Here is a 14,148-nt window from a genome sequence, read left to right as displayed (position 1 = left end):
CTCGCTGTCACCCTCCTGTGACACATGACGGTCTTGCAGAATTGCCTGAATTTATTCCAGCTCTCGTTCTTGGCGGTCACCGTGGCGATCAGATTGTCCACGCCTATCTTCTCGCCAAGAGCGTTCTCCAGCTCGATCCTTCTGTCCTTTCACTTCGGGCACGCGAAGAGGGCGTGCTCTGCATCGTCGTTAGGGTCTCCACAGTTGAGACAGTTGCTGTCGCTGTCCTTGCCAATCCTCTTCCTATAGACACCGAAGCTCCCATGCCCGGTTAGAAGCTGCATGGTGTGGTGATCGATGTCCATCTTCTTTTTGGTAAATAGCAGCGCACTCGGTATTAATTTCTTCGTGACATTCTCCTTTTTGTAGCTGTTCCATTCCTTCTGCCACTCCTCTTGGGCCTTCTTGCGAATCGCCTCCAGTTCCTCCTTCAGCTTGCAGCCGTCATCAGCGCCAATCCTGGACTCATGGATCTTGTTCCTCTCGTAGGTCTCTCCGAGCATCTTTATCTTTACGTAAATCAGGAGATTCCCGGTCAACACGCAAAGTGCCGCGTGGGAGACGGTACGGTATGCCGTCGTTGTTATGCACGGGGCCGTTCGTTGTGCTCGTTTCAGCTTTTTCGTAATAATAATAACGTATGACGTTATATAGCACTATCATATAACGTATAAAGTTGTATACTGTTACGTAATAACGTATCACGTTATATAGTATTACCATATCACGTATAACGTTGTATACTGTTACGTAATAGCGTATAACGTTATATAGTATTACCATATCACGTATAACGTTGTATACTGTTACGTAATAACGTATCACGTTATATACTATTACGTAAAAACGTATAACGTTATATACTATTACGTAATAACGTATAACGTTATATAGTATCACTATATCACGTATAACGTTGTATATTATTACCATATAACGTATAACGGTATAACCTATTACGTAATAACGTATAACGTTATATGGTATTGCCACATAACATATAACGTTGTGTATTATTACCATATAACGTATAACGATATATAATATTACGTAATAACGTATAACGTTATATGGTATTGCCACATAACGTATAACGTTGTGTATTATTACCATATAACGTATAACGATATATAATATTACGTAATAACGTATGACGTTATATAGTACTATCATATAACGTATAACGTTGTATACTGTTACGTAATAGCGTATAACGTTATATAGTATTACCATATCACGTATAACGTTGTATACTGTTACGTAATAACGTATCACGTTATATACTATTACGTAAAAACGTATAACGTTATATACTATTACGTAATAACGTATAACGTTATATAGTATCACTATATCACGTATAACGTTGTATATTATTACCATATAACGTATAACGGTATAACCTATTACGTAATAACGTATAACGTTATATGGTATTGCCACATAACATATAACGTTGTGTATTATTACCATATAACGTATAACGATATATAATATTACGTAATAACGTATAACGTTATATGGTATTGCCACATAACGTATAACGTTGTGTATTATTACCATATAACGTATAACGATATATAATATTACGTAATAACGTATGACGTTATATAGTACTATCATATAACGTATAACGTTGTATACTGTTACGTAATAACGTATCACGTTATATAGTATTACCATATCACGTATAACGTTGTATACTGTTACGTAATAGCGTATAACGTTATATAGTATTACCATATCACGTATAACGTTGTATACTGTTACGTAATAACGTATCACGTTATATACTATTACGTAAAAACGTATAACGTTATATACTATTACGTAATAACGTATAACGTTATATAGTATCACTATATCACGTATAACGTTGTATATTATTACCATATAACGTATAACGGTATATCCTATTACGTAATAACGTATAACGTTATATGGTATTGCCACATAACATATAACGTTGTGTATTATTACCATATAACGTATAACGATATATAATATTACGTAATAACGTATAACGTTATATGGTATTGCCACATAACGTATAACGTTGTGTATTATTACCATATAACGTATAACGATATATAATATTACGTAATAACGTATGACGTTATATAGTACTATCATATAACGTATAACGTTGTATACTGTTACGTAATAACGTATCACGTTATATAGTATTACCATATCACGTATAACGTTGTATACTGTTACGTAATAGCGTATAACGTTATATAGTATTACCATATCACGTATAACGTTGTATACTGTTACGTAATAACGTATCACGTTATATACTATTACGTAATAACGTATAACGTTATATACTATTACGTAATAACGTATAACGTTATATAGTATCACTATATCACGTATAACGTTGTATATTATTACCATATAACGTATAACGGTATATACTATTACGTAATAACGTATAACGTTATACGGTATTGCCACATAACGTATAACGTTGTGTATTATTACCATATAACGTATAACGATATATAATATTACGTAATAACGTATAACGTTATATGGTATTGCCACATAACGTATAATGTTGTGTATTATTACCATATAACGTATAACGATATATAATATTACGTAATAACGTATGACATTATATAGTACTATCATATAACGTATAACGTTGTATACTGTTACGTAACAACGTATCACGTTATATAGTATTACCATATCACGTATAACGTTGTATACTGTTACGTAATAGCGTATAACGTTATATAGTATTACCATATCACGTATAACGTTGTATACTGTTACGTAATAACGTATCACGTTATATACTATTACGTAATAACGTATAACGTTATATACTATTACGTAATAACGTATAACGTTATATAGTATCACTATATCACGTATAACGTTGTATATTATTACCATATAACGTATAACGGTATATCCTATTACGTAATAACGTATAACGTTATATGGTATTGCCACATAACATATAACGTTGTGTATTATTACCATATAACGTATAACGATATATAATATTACGTAATAACGTATAACGTTATATGGTATTGCCACATAACGTATAACGTTGTGTATTATTACCATATAACGTATAACGATATATAATATTACGTAATAACGTATGACGTTATATAGTACTATCATATAACGTATAACGTTGTATACTGTTACGTAATAACGTATCACGTTATATAGTATTACCATATCACGTATAACGTTGTATACTGTTACGTAATAGCGTATAACGTTATATAGTATTACCATATCACGTATAACGTTGTATACTGTTACGTAATAACGTATCACGTTATATACTATTACGTAATAACGTATAACGTTATATACTATTACGTAATAACGTATAACGTTATATAGTATCACTATATCACGTATAACGTTGTATATTATTACCATATAACGTATAACGGTATATCCTATTACGTAATAACGTATAACGTTATACGGTATTGCCACATAACGTATAACGTTGTGTATTATTACCATATAACGTATAACGATATATAATATTACGTAATAACGTATAACGTTATATGGTATTGCCACATAACGTATAACGTTGTGTATTATTACCATATAACGTATAACGATATATAATATTACGTAATAACGTATGACATTATATAGTACTATCATATAACGTATAACGTTGTATACTGTTACGTAATAACGTATCACGTTATATAGTATTACCATATCACGTATAACGTTGTATACTGTTACGTAATAGCGTATAACGTTATATAGTATTACCATATCACGTATAACGTTGTATACTGTTACGTAATAACGTATCACGTTATATACTATTACGTAATAACGTATAACGTTATATACTATTACGTAATAACGTATAACGTTATATAGTATCACTATATCACGCATAACGTTGTATATTATTACCATATAACGTATAACGGTATATCCTATTACGTAATAACGTATAACGTTATACGGTATTGCCACATAACGTATAACGTTGTGTATTATTACCATATAACGTATAACGATATATAATATTACGTAATAACGTATAACGTTATATGGTATTGCCACATAACGTATAACGTTGCGTATTATTACCATATAACGTATAACGATATATAATATTACGTAATAACGTATGACATTATATAGTACTATCATATAACGTATAACGTTGTATACTGTTACGTAATAACGTATCACGTTATATAGTATTACCATATCACGTATAACGTTGTATACTGTTACGTAATAGCGTATAACGTTATATAGTATTACCATATCACGTATAACGTTGTATACTGTTACGCAATAACGTATCACGTTATATACTATTACGTAATAACGTATAACGTTATATACTATTACGTAATAACGTATAACGTTATATAGTATCACTATATCACGTATAACGTTGTATACTGTTACGTAATAACCTATAACGTTATATAGTATCACTATATTACGTATAACGTTGTATGTTATTACCATATAACGTATGACGGTATATCCTATTACGTAATAACCTATCACGTTATATACTATTACGTAATAACGTATAGCGTTATGTAGTATTACCATATCACGTATAACGTTGTATATTATTACCATATAACGTATAGCGATATATACTATTACGTAATAACGTATCACGTTATATACTATTACGAAATAACGTATCACGTTATATACTACTACGTAATAACGCATAATGTTATATACTGTTACGTAATAACCTATAACGTTGTATAGTATTTCGATATAACGTATAACGTTATATAGTATTACGATATAACGTATAACGTTAAATAATATTACGATATAACGTATAACGTTATGTAGTATACAGTTACAACGTATAACGTTATATAGTATTACAATATAACGTATAACGTTATATCACATTACGATATAACGTATAACGTTACGTAGTATACGGTTACAACGTATAACGTTAAATAGTATTACGACATAACGTATAACGTTATATAGTATTACGATATAATGTATAACGCTATATAGCATTACGATATAACGTATAACGTTACATATGTTTACGATATATCGTATAACGTCATGTAGTATTACGATATAACACATAACGTTATATAGCATTATGTTATAACGTATAACGTTATGTAGTATACCGTTACAACGTATAACGTTACATAGTACTACGATATAACGTATAACGTTATATAACATTACGATATAACGTGTAACGTTTTGTAGTATGCAGTTACTACGTATAACGTTACATAGTATTACGATATAACGTATAACGTTGTATAGTATTTCGATATAACGTATAACGTTATATAGTATTACGATATAATGTATAACGTTATATAGTATTACGACATAACGTATAACGCTATACTATTACGATATAACGTATAATGCTATATAGTATTACGATATAACGTATAACGTTGTATAGTATTTCGATATAACTTAGAACGTTATATATCATTGCGATATAACGTATAACGTTCTATAGTACTACGATGTAACGTATAACGTTGTATAGTGTTAGAATATAATGCATAACGTTGAATAGCATTACTATATAAAGTATAACGTTATGTAGTATACCGATACAACGTATAACGTTATATAGTATTACGATATAACGTATAACGTTGTATAGTATTTCGATATAACGTATAACGTTATATAGTATTACGATATAATGTATAACGTTATATAGTATTACGACATAACGTATAACGCTATATTATTACGATATAACGTATAATGCTATATAGTATTACGATATAACGTATAACGTTGTATAGTATTACGATATAACGTATAACGTTAAAAAATATTGCGATATAACGTATAATGTTATGTAGTATACAGTTACAACGTATAACGTTATATAGTATTACAATATAACGTATAACGTTATATCACATTACGATATAACGTATAACGTTATGTAGTATACAGTTACAACGTATAACCTTATATAGTATTACGATATAACGTATAACGTTATATACTGTTACGATATAACGTTTAACGTTATATACTGTTACGATATAACGTTTAATGTTATGTAGTATTAGGATACCACTTATAACGTTATATACTATTACGATATAAAGTATAACGCTGTATAGCATTACGATATAACGTACAACGTTATGTAGTATTACTATATAACGTATAACGTTATATAGTATTACGACATAACGTATAACGCTCTACTATTACGATATAACGTATAACGTTATATAGTATTACGACATAACGTATAACGCTATACTATTACAATATAACGTATAATGCCATATAGTACTACGATATAACGTATAACGTTATATACTATTACGATATAACGTATAACGTTACATAGTATTAAGACATAACGTATGACCCTATACTATTACGATATAACGTATAACGTTAAAAAATATTGCGATATAACGTATAATGTTATGTAGTATACCGTTACACCGTATAACCTTATATAGTATTACGATATAACGTATAACGTTATATACTGTTACGATATAACGTTTAACGTTATATACTGTTACGATATAACGTTTAATGTTATGTAGTATTAGGATACCACTTATAACGTTATATACTATTACGATATAAAGTATAACGCTGTATAGCATTACGATATAACGTACAACGTTATGTAGTATTACTATATAACGTATAACGTTATATAGTATTACGACATAACGTATAACGCTATACTATTACGATATAACGTATAACGTTATATAGTATTACGACATAACGTATAACGCTATACTATTACAATATAACGTATAATGCCATATAGTACTACGATATAACGTATAACGTTATATACTATTACGATATAACGTATAACGTTACATAGTATTAAGACATAACGTATGACCCTATACTATTACGATATAACGTATAATGTTATATAGTATTACGATACAACGTATAACGTTATATACTGTTACGACATAACGTATAACGTTCTGTTGCCACGATAGATAAATACATAGTCATCGTCATCGTAACTTCTTCTTCCTTATACATATTTCTATCAAAATTCAAAGAAATATTAATGTGCATAACTTGTTATAACATACTGAAGCAACTATACTCACTCAAATATAGTTATCAAAACAGGTTTAATAAGTTTTGCACTTTGCCGAGGTGAAGCACATAAACACATTTCAAACACTGTCATTATCATTACAACTCCTTCCGAGTTCAAATCTCCTAAAAGTGGCCTAAGTGTTTCGATTATAATCGCTCCTCTTTGACTTAAAAATTCTTGGGGACTTAATATTACATATGCTTGAACTATATACAAACATAATTTTAAATGTTCAAATGATTTTTCTGAAAAATATAAAGATCATCAAGTTTTCTGCATGTTTATAAGAATCATAGTCAAATAGAATTATTTACTAACCTAATACAGCAGGCAAATTTTTAGTCAGTTCCGTTATAGCCAATGTTGGTGCAGCTGCATTTTGCAGTAAAGCTGACCGTAATCGCAAGCCATCTTCTAACAAATAAACGTGACAATTTTGATTGACGTCACAACTTAATGCAATAACACCTACTACTTGTGGTTCTATAAGGACGCTTTCAGAACCTAAAGCCTAAAAAATAATTCAAATATTATCTATTATTTAAAATTTTTAATAAAATCATTGAGTTATATATTTGATTTATCAATATCAAAATTAATAATTTGATTTATATTAATATAGTTTAATTCATTAAACAATATAAAAAATATGTACCTTTTCCAGATGTACAAGTGTTGAAATTATAGCACATCTTAGCATATTATGTTCTTCACATTCTTGCCAAAGTGCTGGCAAATATGAACTGAGGGCTCCAACAAGTGGGTTTATTTCACTACCAGCATGTTCAATCATAAATGATAACACGTATAACACATACATCTGAAAATTATTTAAAATATGTTTTTGCGAACTACAACAATATTTTAAAAGTAACATATAACAGTATATACATACATACCTTGGTATCACATTCTTTTACTTCTTTTAGGAGCGAAAATAATAAAGAGAATGCTGGTTCTAAATATGGCGAGAATTCTTCCGGATTAAATTGAAAATCATCTATCGCAAGTTTTAAAGCATCGCTTGCTGCTAAGCGAACACCCAGATCTTCTTCAGGACTCAAAACTTCAACCATAAGTTTGTATAATTCTGGTCTTAACTCTGTACTTAACTTAACAGCTGCAATTTTATTACAATACAAGATTATTACATAATAAATCCTACTTGTTTAAAAAGCTGCACTTTACTTACTTGTCCAGCGCCCAATAAGCCAACATACTCGTCTTCTAATAATTCTATAATTGTTACTTCGAATTTTCAACTCTTCTTTTAAGGTAGTTGAAAACCATTGATCAAAATTTACCTAGTAAATAGAAGCGTGATAAACTGGATGACTGACTATTTACACTGATTTTTTTGTGATATTTTGTTCTTACCTCATCGTATAAATCAAATGCAGCCAAACCAACTGCATTATATACTGCATCTTTTACTAGAATAGCATGCAAATTATTCGGGTCAACTGGTTGATGATGTCTTTGCATTAATTCAACTAAAACTGGTACAAGAACTTCTCCAAAATGATGGAAAATTACTACAAACAGACACTCCGTACAAGGCTAAAGAAAATAAAATATTAATTATAAAGTAAATAAAAATGTATAATTTTACAATTATAATACATTTATAAATATTTGTAAATAGTTGGCTATAAAATATTTACCCTTAAGCTATATTTCCATGATTCACCGCCATCATCGACAACTGAAAACAGTATAAATAAGAAATATAAAACATTCTACATACATATATATATGTACGTACAATGTTTATATATATACATAATATATATATGTCGGGTTGGCGTTACGATTAGAGTTAGGGTTAAGGGCGTGAAACGAATCCCTATTGACGCTAGACGTGATCGTTATGCGATAGAGGAGATATTTACTAGTGCAAATATGACTATGATGGAATTGGACAAGTAATCGCGATAATTAGATACTCGAGAAGCTATTGACAATGATCCTAGGCTCAATAACGAATCCGCGGTCAACGGGATGACGAACTTTACCCTTCGTTAGCGTCTAAGTTACTGTATTACTGTAAGTAATACTGTAAGTATTACTGTAATACAGTAAGTAATACTGTAAGTTACTGTAAGTTACTGTATGTTAGAGCAAGGGGCAATTATTACGTATACGAAAGACAGGTCGATTACTGATGAGATCGCACTAGAGAGAATGACTCTCCGTCGCGGTGACGCTGTCGAAGAAAACTATGATGGGTGTGCCTAAGGGCACGAGATCATCGGATTCGTGGAGAAAAGTCTTCGTTCGAAGGGTGAGGGAAATTGACGTTGCTGTTAATTGGTCAATTTCCATGTTGGTGGTTAGAGAAAAATATTAGCCGTCCTTGGGGAAAGTTGCTAGCGAGAAGCGTCGTTCGTGGAAGGATAGATTTCTCTTATCTTCCCGTAGTTGGGGCACAGGCTATTTGTCTATTTGAAAGACTTTGTATAATTGAAACTTAATATTCGTAGCGGGTCCTCGCCCAGCTAAACATATACTGTGGAGATGCGTTGGCATCTGGCAATCATCTTACCCGAAGGACAAAGTCTGCGTGTGGCGAGCCACGGGGCAGAAACCATTGAAACGTTTACCGTCGTGCCCTGTCCCAAGTATTTCTTTTAAGGAGAGCTATAGAATTACTTCATGCCTTTGTTAGACAAAACGTTCATCCCTTTGACCGTGGCTACGTTCGGCGACTGATTGTCGCCTCGAGCCCGAGCTCACTATCATAAATCTCAAATAAATACAGTCGGATCGAATGACAACAGTTTCTTAATACGGCTATGGTGAAATCTAAATTACAATACTAGGGGTCTTCCCAAAGTTCCAAAGGGAAGGTTCCTGTGTTCTTTCATCTCCGACACGGCCATTCTGACTATCACACGTCCTCGGGTGGATCTAAAATATTGGGTTCTCCCAACATTAGACTTGATATGACTAATATTTTACTCCTTTATAGTTTAGCTAAATTATATTACACTAGTTTATTTATGGTTTAACTAACTGTCCAAATAGATCAAGGGCCCAGGTTAACAACAAAAATTTCGATCGGACGTTCAATGATAAAGTAGGGAAGAAAAAAAACACAAAAGTCAGTAGCATTATGATTGGTATTCAAAGCGCCAGTTGCATTTTGTGAGTTACCAGTCAGACCGTAATGACATGACAGATCATTTTCGATTTCGTACACGGACGAGTCTCAGTTTGTTGGATCATATTACCGCACTGGGCGTGTGTGGGTGCATTGACGTAATAGGTGTGTATGAAGACACTGAATGCGAGTGCAGTGTATGGGGACACTGAACACGGGTGCATTGATGTAATAGGCGTGTATGGAGACACTGAATGCGAGTGCAGTGTATGGAGACACTGAACACGAGTGCATTGATGTAATAGGCGTGTATGGAGACACTGAATGCGAGTGCAGTGTATGGAGACACTGAACACGAGTGCATTGATGTAATAGGCGTGTATGGAGACACTGAATGCTAGTGTGTGGTCACACTAGGCTTATGTGGGAATATCGAATGCTAGTGTGTGGTCGCACTAGGCTTGTGTGGAAATATCGAATGCTAGTGTGTGGTCACACTAGGCTTGTGTGGAAATATCGAATGCTAGTGTGTGGTCGCACTAGGCTTGTGTGCTAGTGTATGGTAACACTAGGCTTGTGTTACATGTCTATGTTACATGTTACATGTAACTATGTTACATGTCATAGTCATAGTGTTAATGATCCTCTGAGATCGGTGTAGTCATATCGTCATTGTCACTGCCATTGTCATCACTACAGACGTCCAACTCAGCAGGAACGCAACTATTCGGCATTTTCTTAATCTGTCATGACTGTATTTATACGATCGTTTGCCATCTAATGTCTTTAAAGTATATCTATCCCCTTCCAAAATCTCTGCTATTACGAATGGACCCTTGAATTTTGGCTCTAGCTTGGTTTGGTTTCTTTTCTCGTTTTTGCGTGGTACGAAATCACCGACATTAAACCTAACCACTTTAGCTTTGGTGTTATCGAATCTTTCTTTGTCGTGTTTGGCGCTACTTGCTTTATTTTTTTTTTTTTTTTTGTCGCCTGTTGTCTTACATCGGAGATGTCTATTCCTCTTTCTTCAACGCTATCAGGTAGCAACAAGTCGTACGGTCTTGCTGTCCTACCGATTAGTAGTTTCAGTGGGCTCGCCTTAGTCACGCGGTTGGTGGTGCAATTCAGGGCCAATTGTATCTCCCCAATCGCGTCTTGCCATGACCGCCCGGTCGTCTCTACTACCGTGAACATATTTTCAATGTACGCATAACACGCTCTACCTGTCTATTGGCTCTACTAGCACCGGTCGCTATCAAGCGAACTTTAATTCGTTTGCTTTCGCAGAATTCTCGAAATTCTTTACCCTTAGAACATCTTTCCTGATCTGCTATTATCCGGCAGGGACTTCCGAATAAAAATATAGCGGATTTAAGCGCTTTAATGGTGTTATGGAAATCTATCTTACGATTATGATGCAGGTATACGAATTTAGTGAGCACGTTGATCAAAACAATGACGTACTCCTTTGAATCGCTTTTACCACTCAACTTGCCTGTTATGTCCATGTGGACCGTATGCCAGGGCATGCTGGTCTTAGGTATAGGATGTAGTTCGGCTTGTATCTTACCTGAACTAGCTTTCGAAACTTGACAAGCATGACAGTTCTCAATGAATCGGCGAACGTACTTCGCCATCCCTTCGAACCAGTAATACTCGTATAGTTTCTCGAGCGTTTTCTCCCAACCTAAGTGCATAATTGACTGGTGCACATGGTTAATAACAGACTATCTAAAACCTCTTAGGACTACAGGTAAACAGAGAGTCCTGTCTTTTCTTTGTATCCTACGGTAAAGAGTACCGGACCGTAATTCGTATGTATTCGCGGTGTCTTCCGCGAGCTCATCGTTTTGCAATTCCTTGACGATTTCCAAGGTTTGAGAATCACGACGTTGTTCGGCTAGTAGCCAGTCTTCCGATATTTCGGCCAGATTGATTTCTTTCTCCGCAATTTTATCAATTTTACGGTGGTCTAAATCTACGGGGTTTCGCGAGAAGAAATCTACGTGGGCTGTCCGTTTACTTTCCAGATACATAATGTCAAAAACAAAAGTCTGCAAGTAGGCCCATCACCGATGGTCCCTGTCATTTAAATGTACTTTATTACTCGACGCTTTCGACGAGTCGCAATCCGTGACGACAAGAAATTCCCGTCCATGTAGATAGTGACGGAAACGCTCGACTGCGTTTACGACTGCTAACGTCTCTAGTTCGTAGGAATTATACCTAGATTCTGCGAGGGTAGTTCTTTTGCTGTAATACTCTATTGCTTTGCCTTTACCTTCGACTTGATGCGTCAAAATCGCCCCGTAACTCTCCGAGCTAGCGTCAGTATGTAGTTCTATCGGGTAACTGGGGTCGAATATCATTAACACCGGCGCGTCGGTCAGGGCGGAAACTGCCTGTTGTCTTATTTTCTCGTGCCTATCTGTCCAAGTTATATTTCTGTTATTTGAGATGAGCGCATACAGGGGTTTCATCACCTGTGAGAATTTAGGGATGAACTTTCGGAAGTATGAAGCTAACCCTATGAACTGCCTGAACTGTGTGGCGGCCGTTGGCACAGGTAAAGAACTTAAAGTGTGTATTTTACCCGGGTTGGGACGGACTTCTTCGTTATGAATTACATATCTCAAATAGAGCACCGATGTTTTTAGAAAAGAACATTTCGCAAAGTTAACAGAGAATCCTGCTTTTACGAGGGTATCTAATACGGTGTTCAATCTTCCTAACGCTTGATCTATCGAGTCGGCAATAACTAGAACGTTATCGAAATAAATAACAACGTACGAATGAGCGAGGTCGCCTAGGGCCTTGCGAATGGCCCTCCGAAAGACGGACGGCGCAATTTTTCAGTCCAAACGGCATCGTTATCTACTCATATTGTCTGTCGGGAGTAACGAACGCTGTATACTGCGCTGAATTAGGATAAGTAGGAATTTGGTGAAACCCGCTGGCCATATCCAGGCTAATAAAATATCTCGCCTCTTGCAATCTCGCGACTTGATCCGCAATAAGGAGTAAAGGGTACCGATCCGCGACGGTACTTTGATTTAGTTCTCGGGGAACCACTCGTAATCTATCTGAGCCGCTTTCTTCTTCACGAGTTACGTAAGGCTCGCGAATGGCGAATTACTAGGCCTTATGATCTTTGCTTTAATTAAAACGCTTATTTTCTCACGTACCGCTCTTCGGTCCTCCTCACTAAATCTATAAGAACTTCCTCGTACGGTGATGTTAGGATCAATTAATCGTATTTCTAACCGGCCTGTATTTACGCGAATACGTAGGGAATCCGTAACGAATGAATCTTTGAATTTGTCGAGAAGAGAAATTGATCGACTTTTATTATTACCATGTACATCAGTGTCAGCTTCATTAACGACGATCTCGTTTGCAGTGGTTTCATTACAGACATTAATTATTTTTGTTTTACACATAGCGAGGCTATTTTGTGTAATGTTACGTCAAAACCCAGACTTAGAGTTCCGCAACTAATCGCGATATCATATTTTAGATAACTATCAGCAAGGACATGAGAAATTGTCTTCAATGTAAAAATCATTAATACACACGATGAACAAATGGGAGGCGTATGTTTAATACAAGTATTTCCTGCTCCTCGCATTACTAATATGTCAGTCATTCTTTTGCCAGAAATCTCGAGGCCACGGACTCTTTAATTAGTGAACGCTCGGCTCCCGAATCGGAGTAAAATGGAAACGACTCACCCAGATGACTTGATCTACCCGATGATGCTTCCAGTACGTAGAAGTCGACTCGCCACTTGTTATTGAAATTATGGTTTTCTTTCATAATCAGGTTGACAGTTGCGCCCCGTGCAGCGGGGTCGGAACGTGCGATTTTAAGGGTTAAAACGTGGTAGCGAAAACTTGTTAGGTTTCACACTCGATTTTGCACTAGC

At 34.4% G+C, this 14,148-nt stretch overlaps 1 protein-coding gene across 5 annotated transcripts in view; it reads right to left on the bottom strand.

Moving 5' to 3' along the window:
• Positions 1 to 14,148, bottom strand: part of LOC125385994 — a 120,620-nt gene that overhangs the window by 24,045 nt on the left and 82,427 nt on the right. For 3 of the 5 annotated variants that reach the window (XR_007225796.1, XM_048410359.1, XM_048410360.1), the window contains exons 47-53: positions 8,782 to 8,822; positions 8,495 to 8,677; positions 8,310 to 8,421; positions 8,017 to 8,237; positions 7,773 to 7,937; positions 7,436 to 7,628; positions 7,125 to 7,362 (exon numbers count right to left, since the gene is read on the bottom strand). Coding sequence is in view for 4 of the 5 variants with exons in the window: in XM_048410359.1 (XP_048266316.1) it covers positions 7,125 to 7,362; positions 7,436 to 7,628; positions 7,773 to 7,937; positions 8,017 to 8,237; positions 8,310 to 8,421; positions 8,495 to 8,677; positions 8,782 to 8,822 (1,153 nt within the window). In the remaining variant the exon portion in view is untranslated. Of the gene's footprint in view, positions 1 to 323; positions 510 to 592; positions 618 to 7,124; positions 7,363 to 7,435; positions 7,629 to 7,772; positions 7,938 to 8,016; positions 8,238 to 8,309; positions 8,422 to 8,494; positions 8,678 to 8,781; positions 8,823 to 14,148 lie in introns of those variants that run through there. The other 2 variants (XM_048410361.1, XM_048410362.1) reach the window with 2 other exon arrangements.

This window comes from Bombus terrestris, chromosome 11 (assembly GCF_910591885.1).
Source record: "Bombus terrestris chromosome 11, iyBomTerr1.2, whole genome shotgun sequence".
NCBI lineage: Eukaryota > Metazoa > Arthropoda > Insecta > Hymenoptera > Apidae > Bombus > Bombus terrestris.
This window is presented reverse-complemented; position numbering and strand designations above follow the sequence as displayed.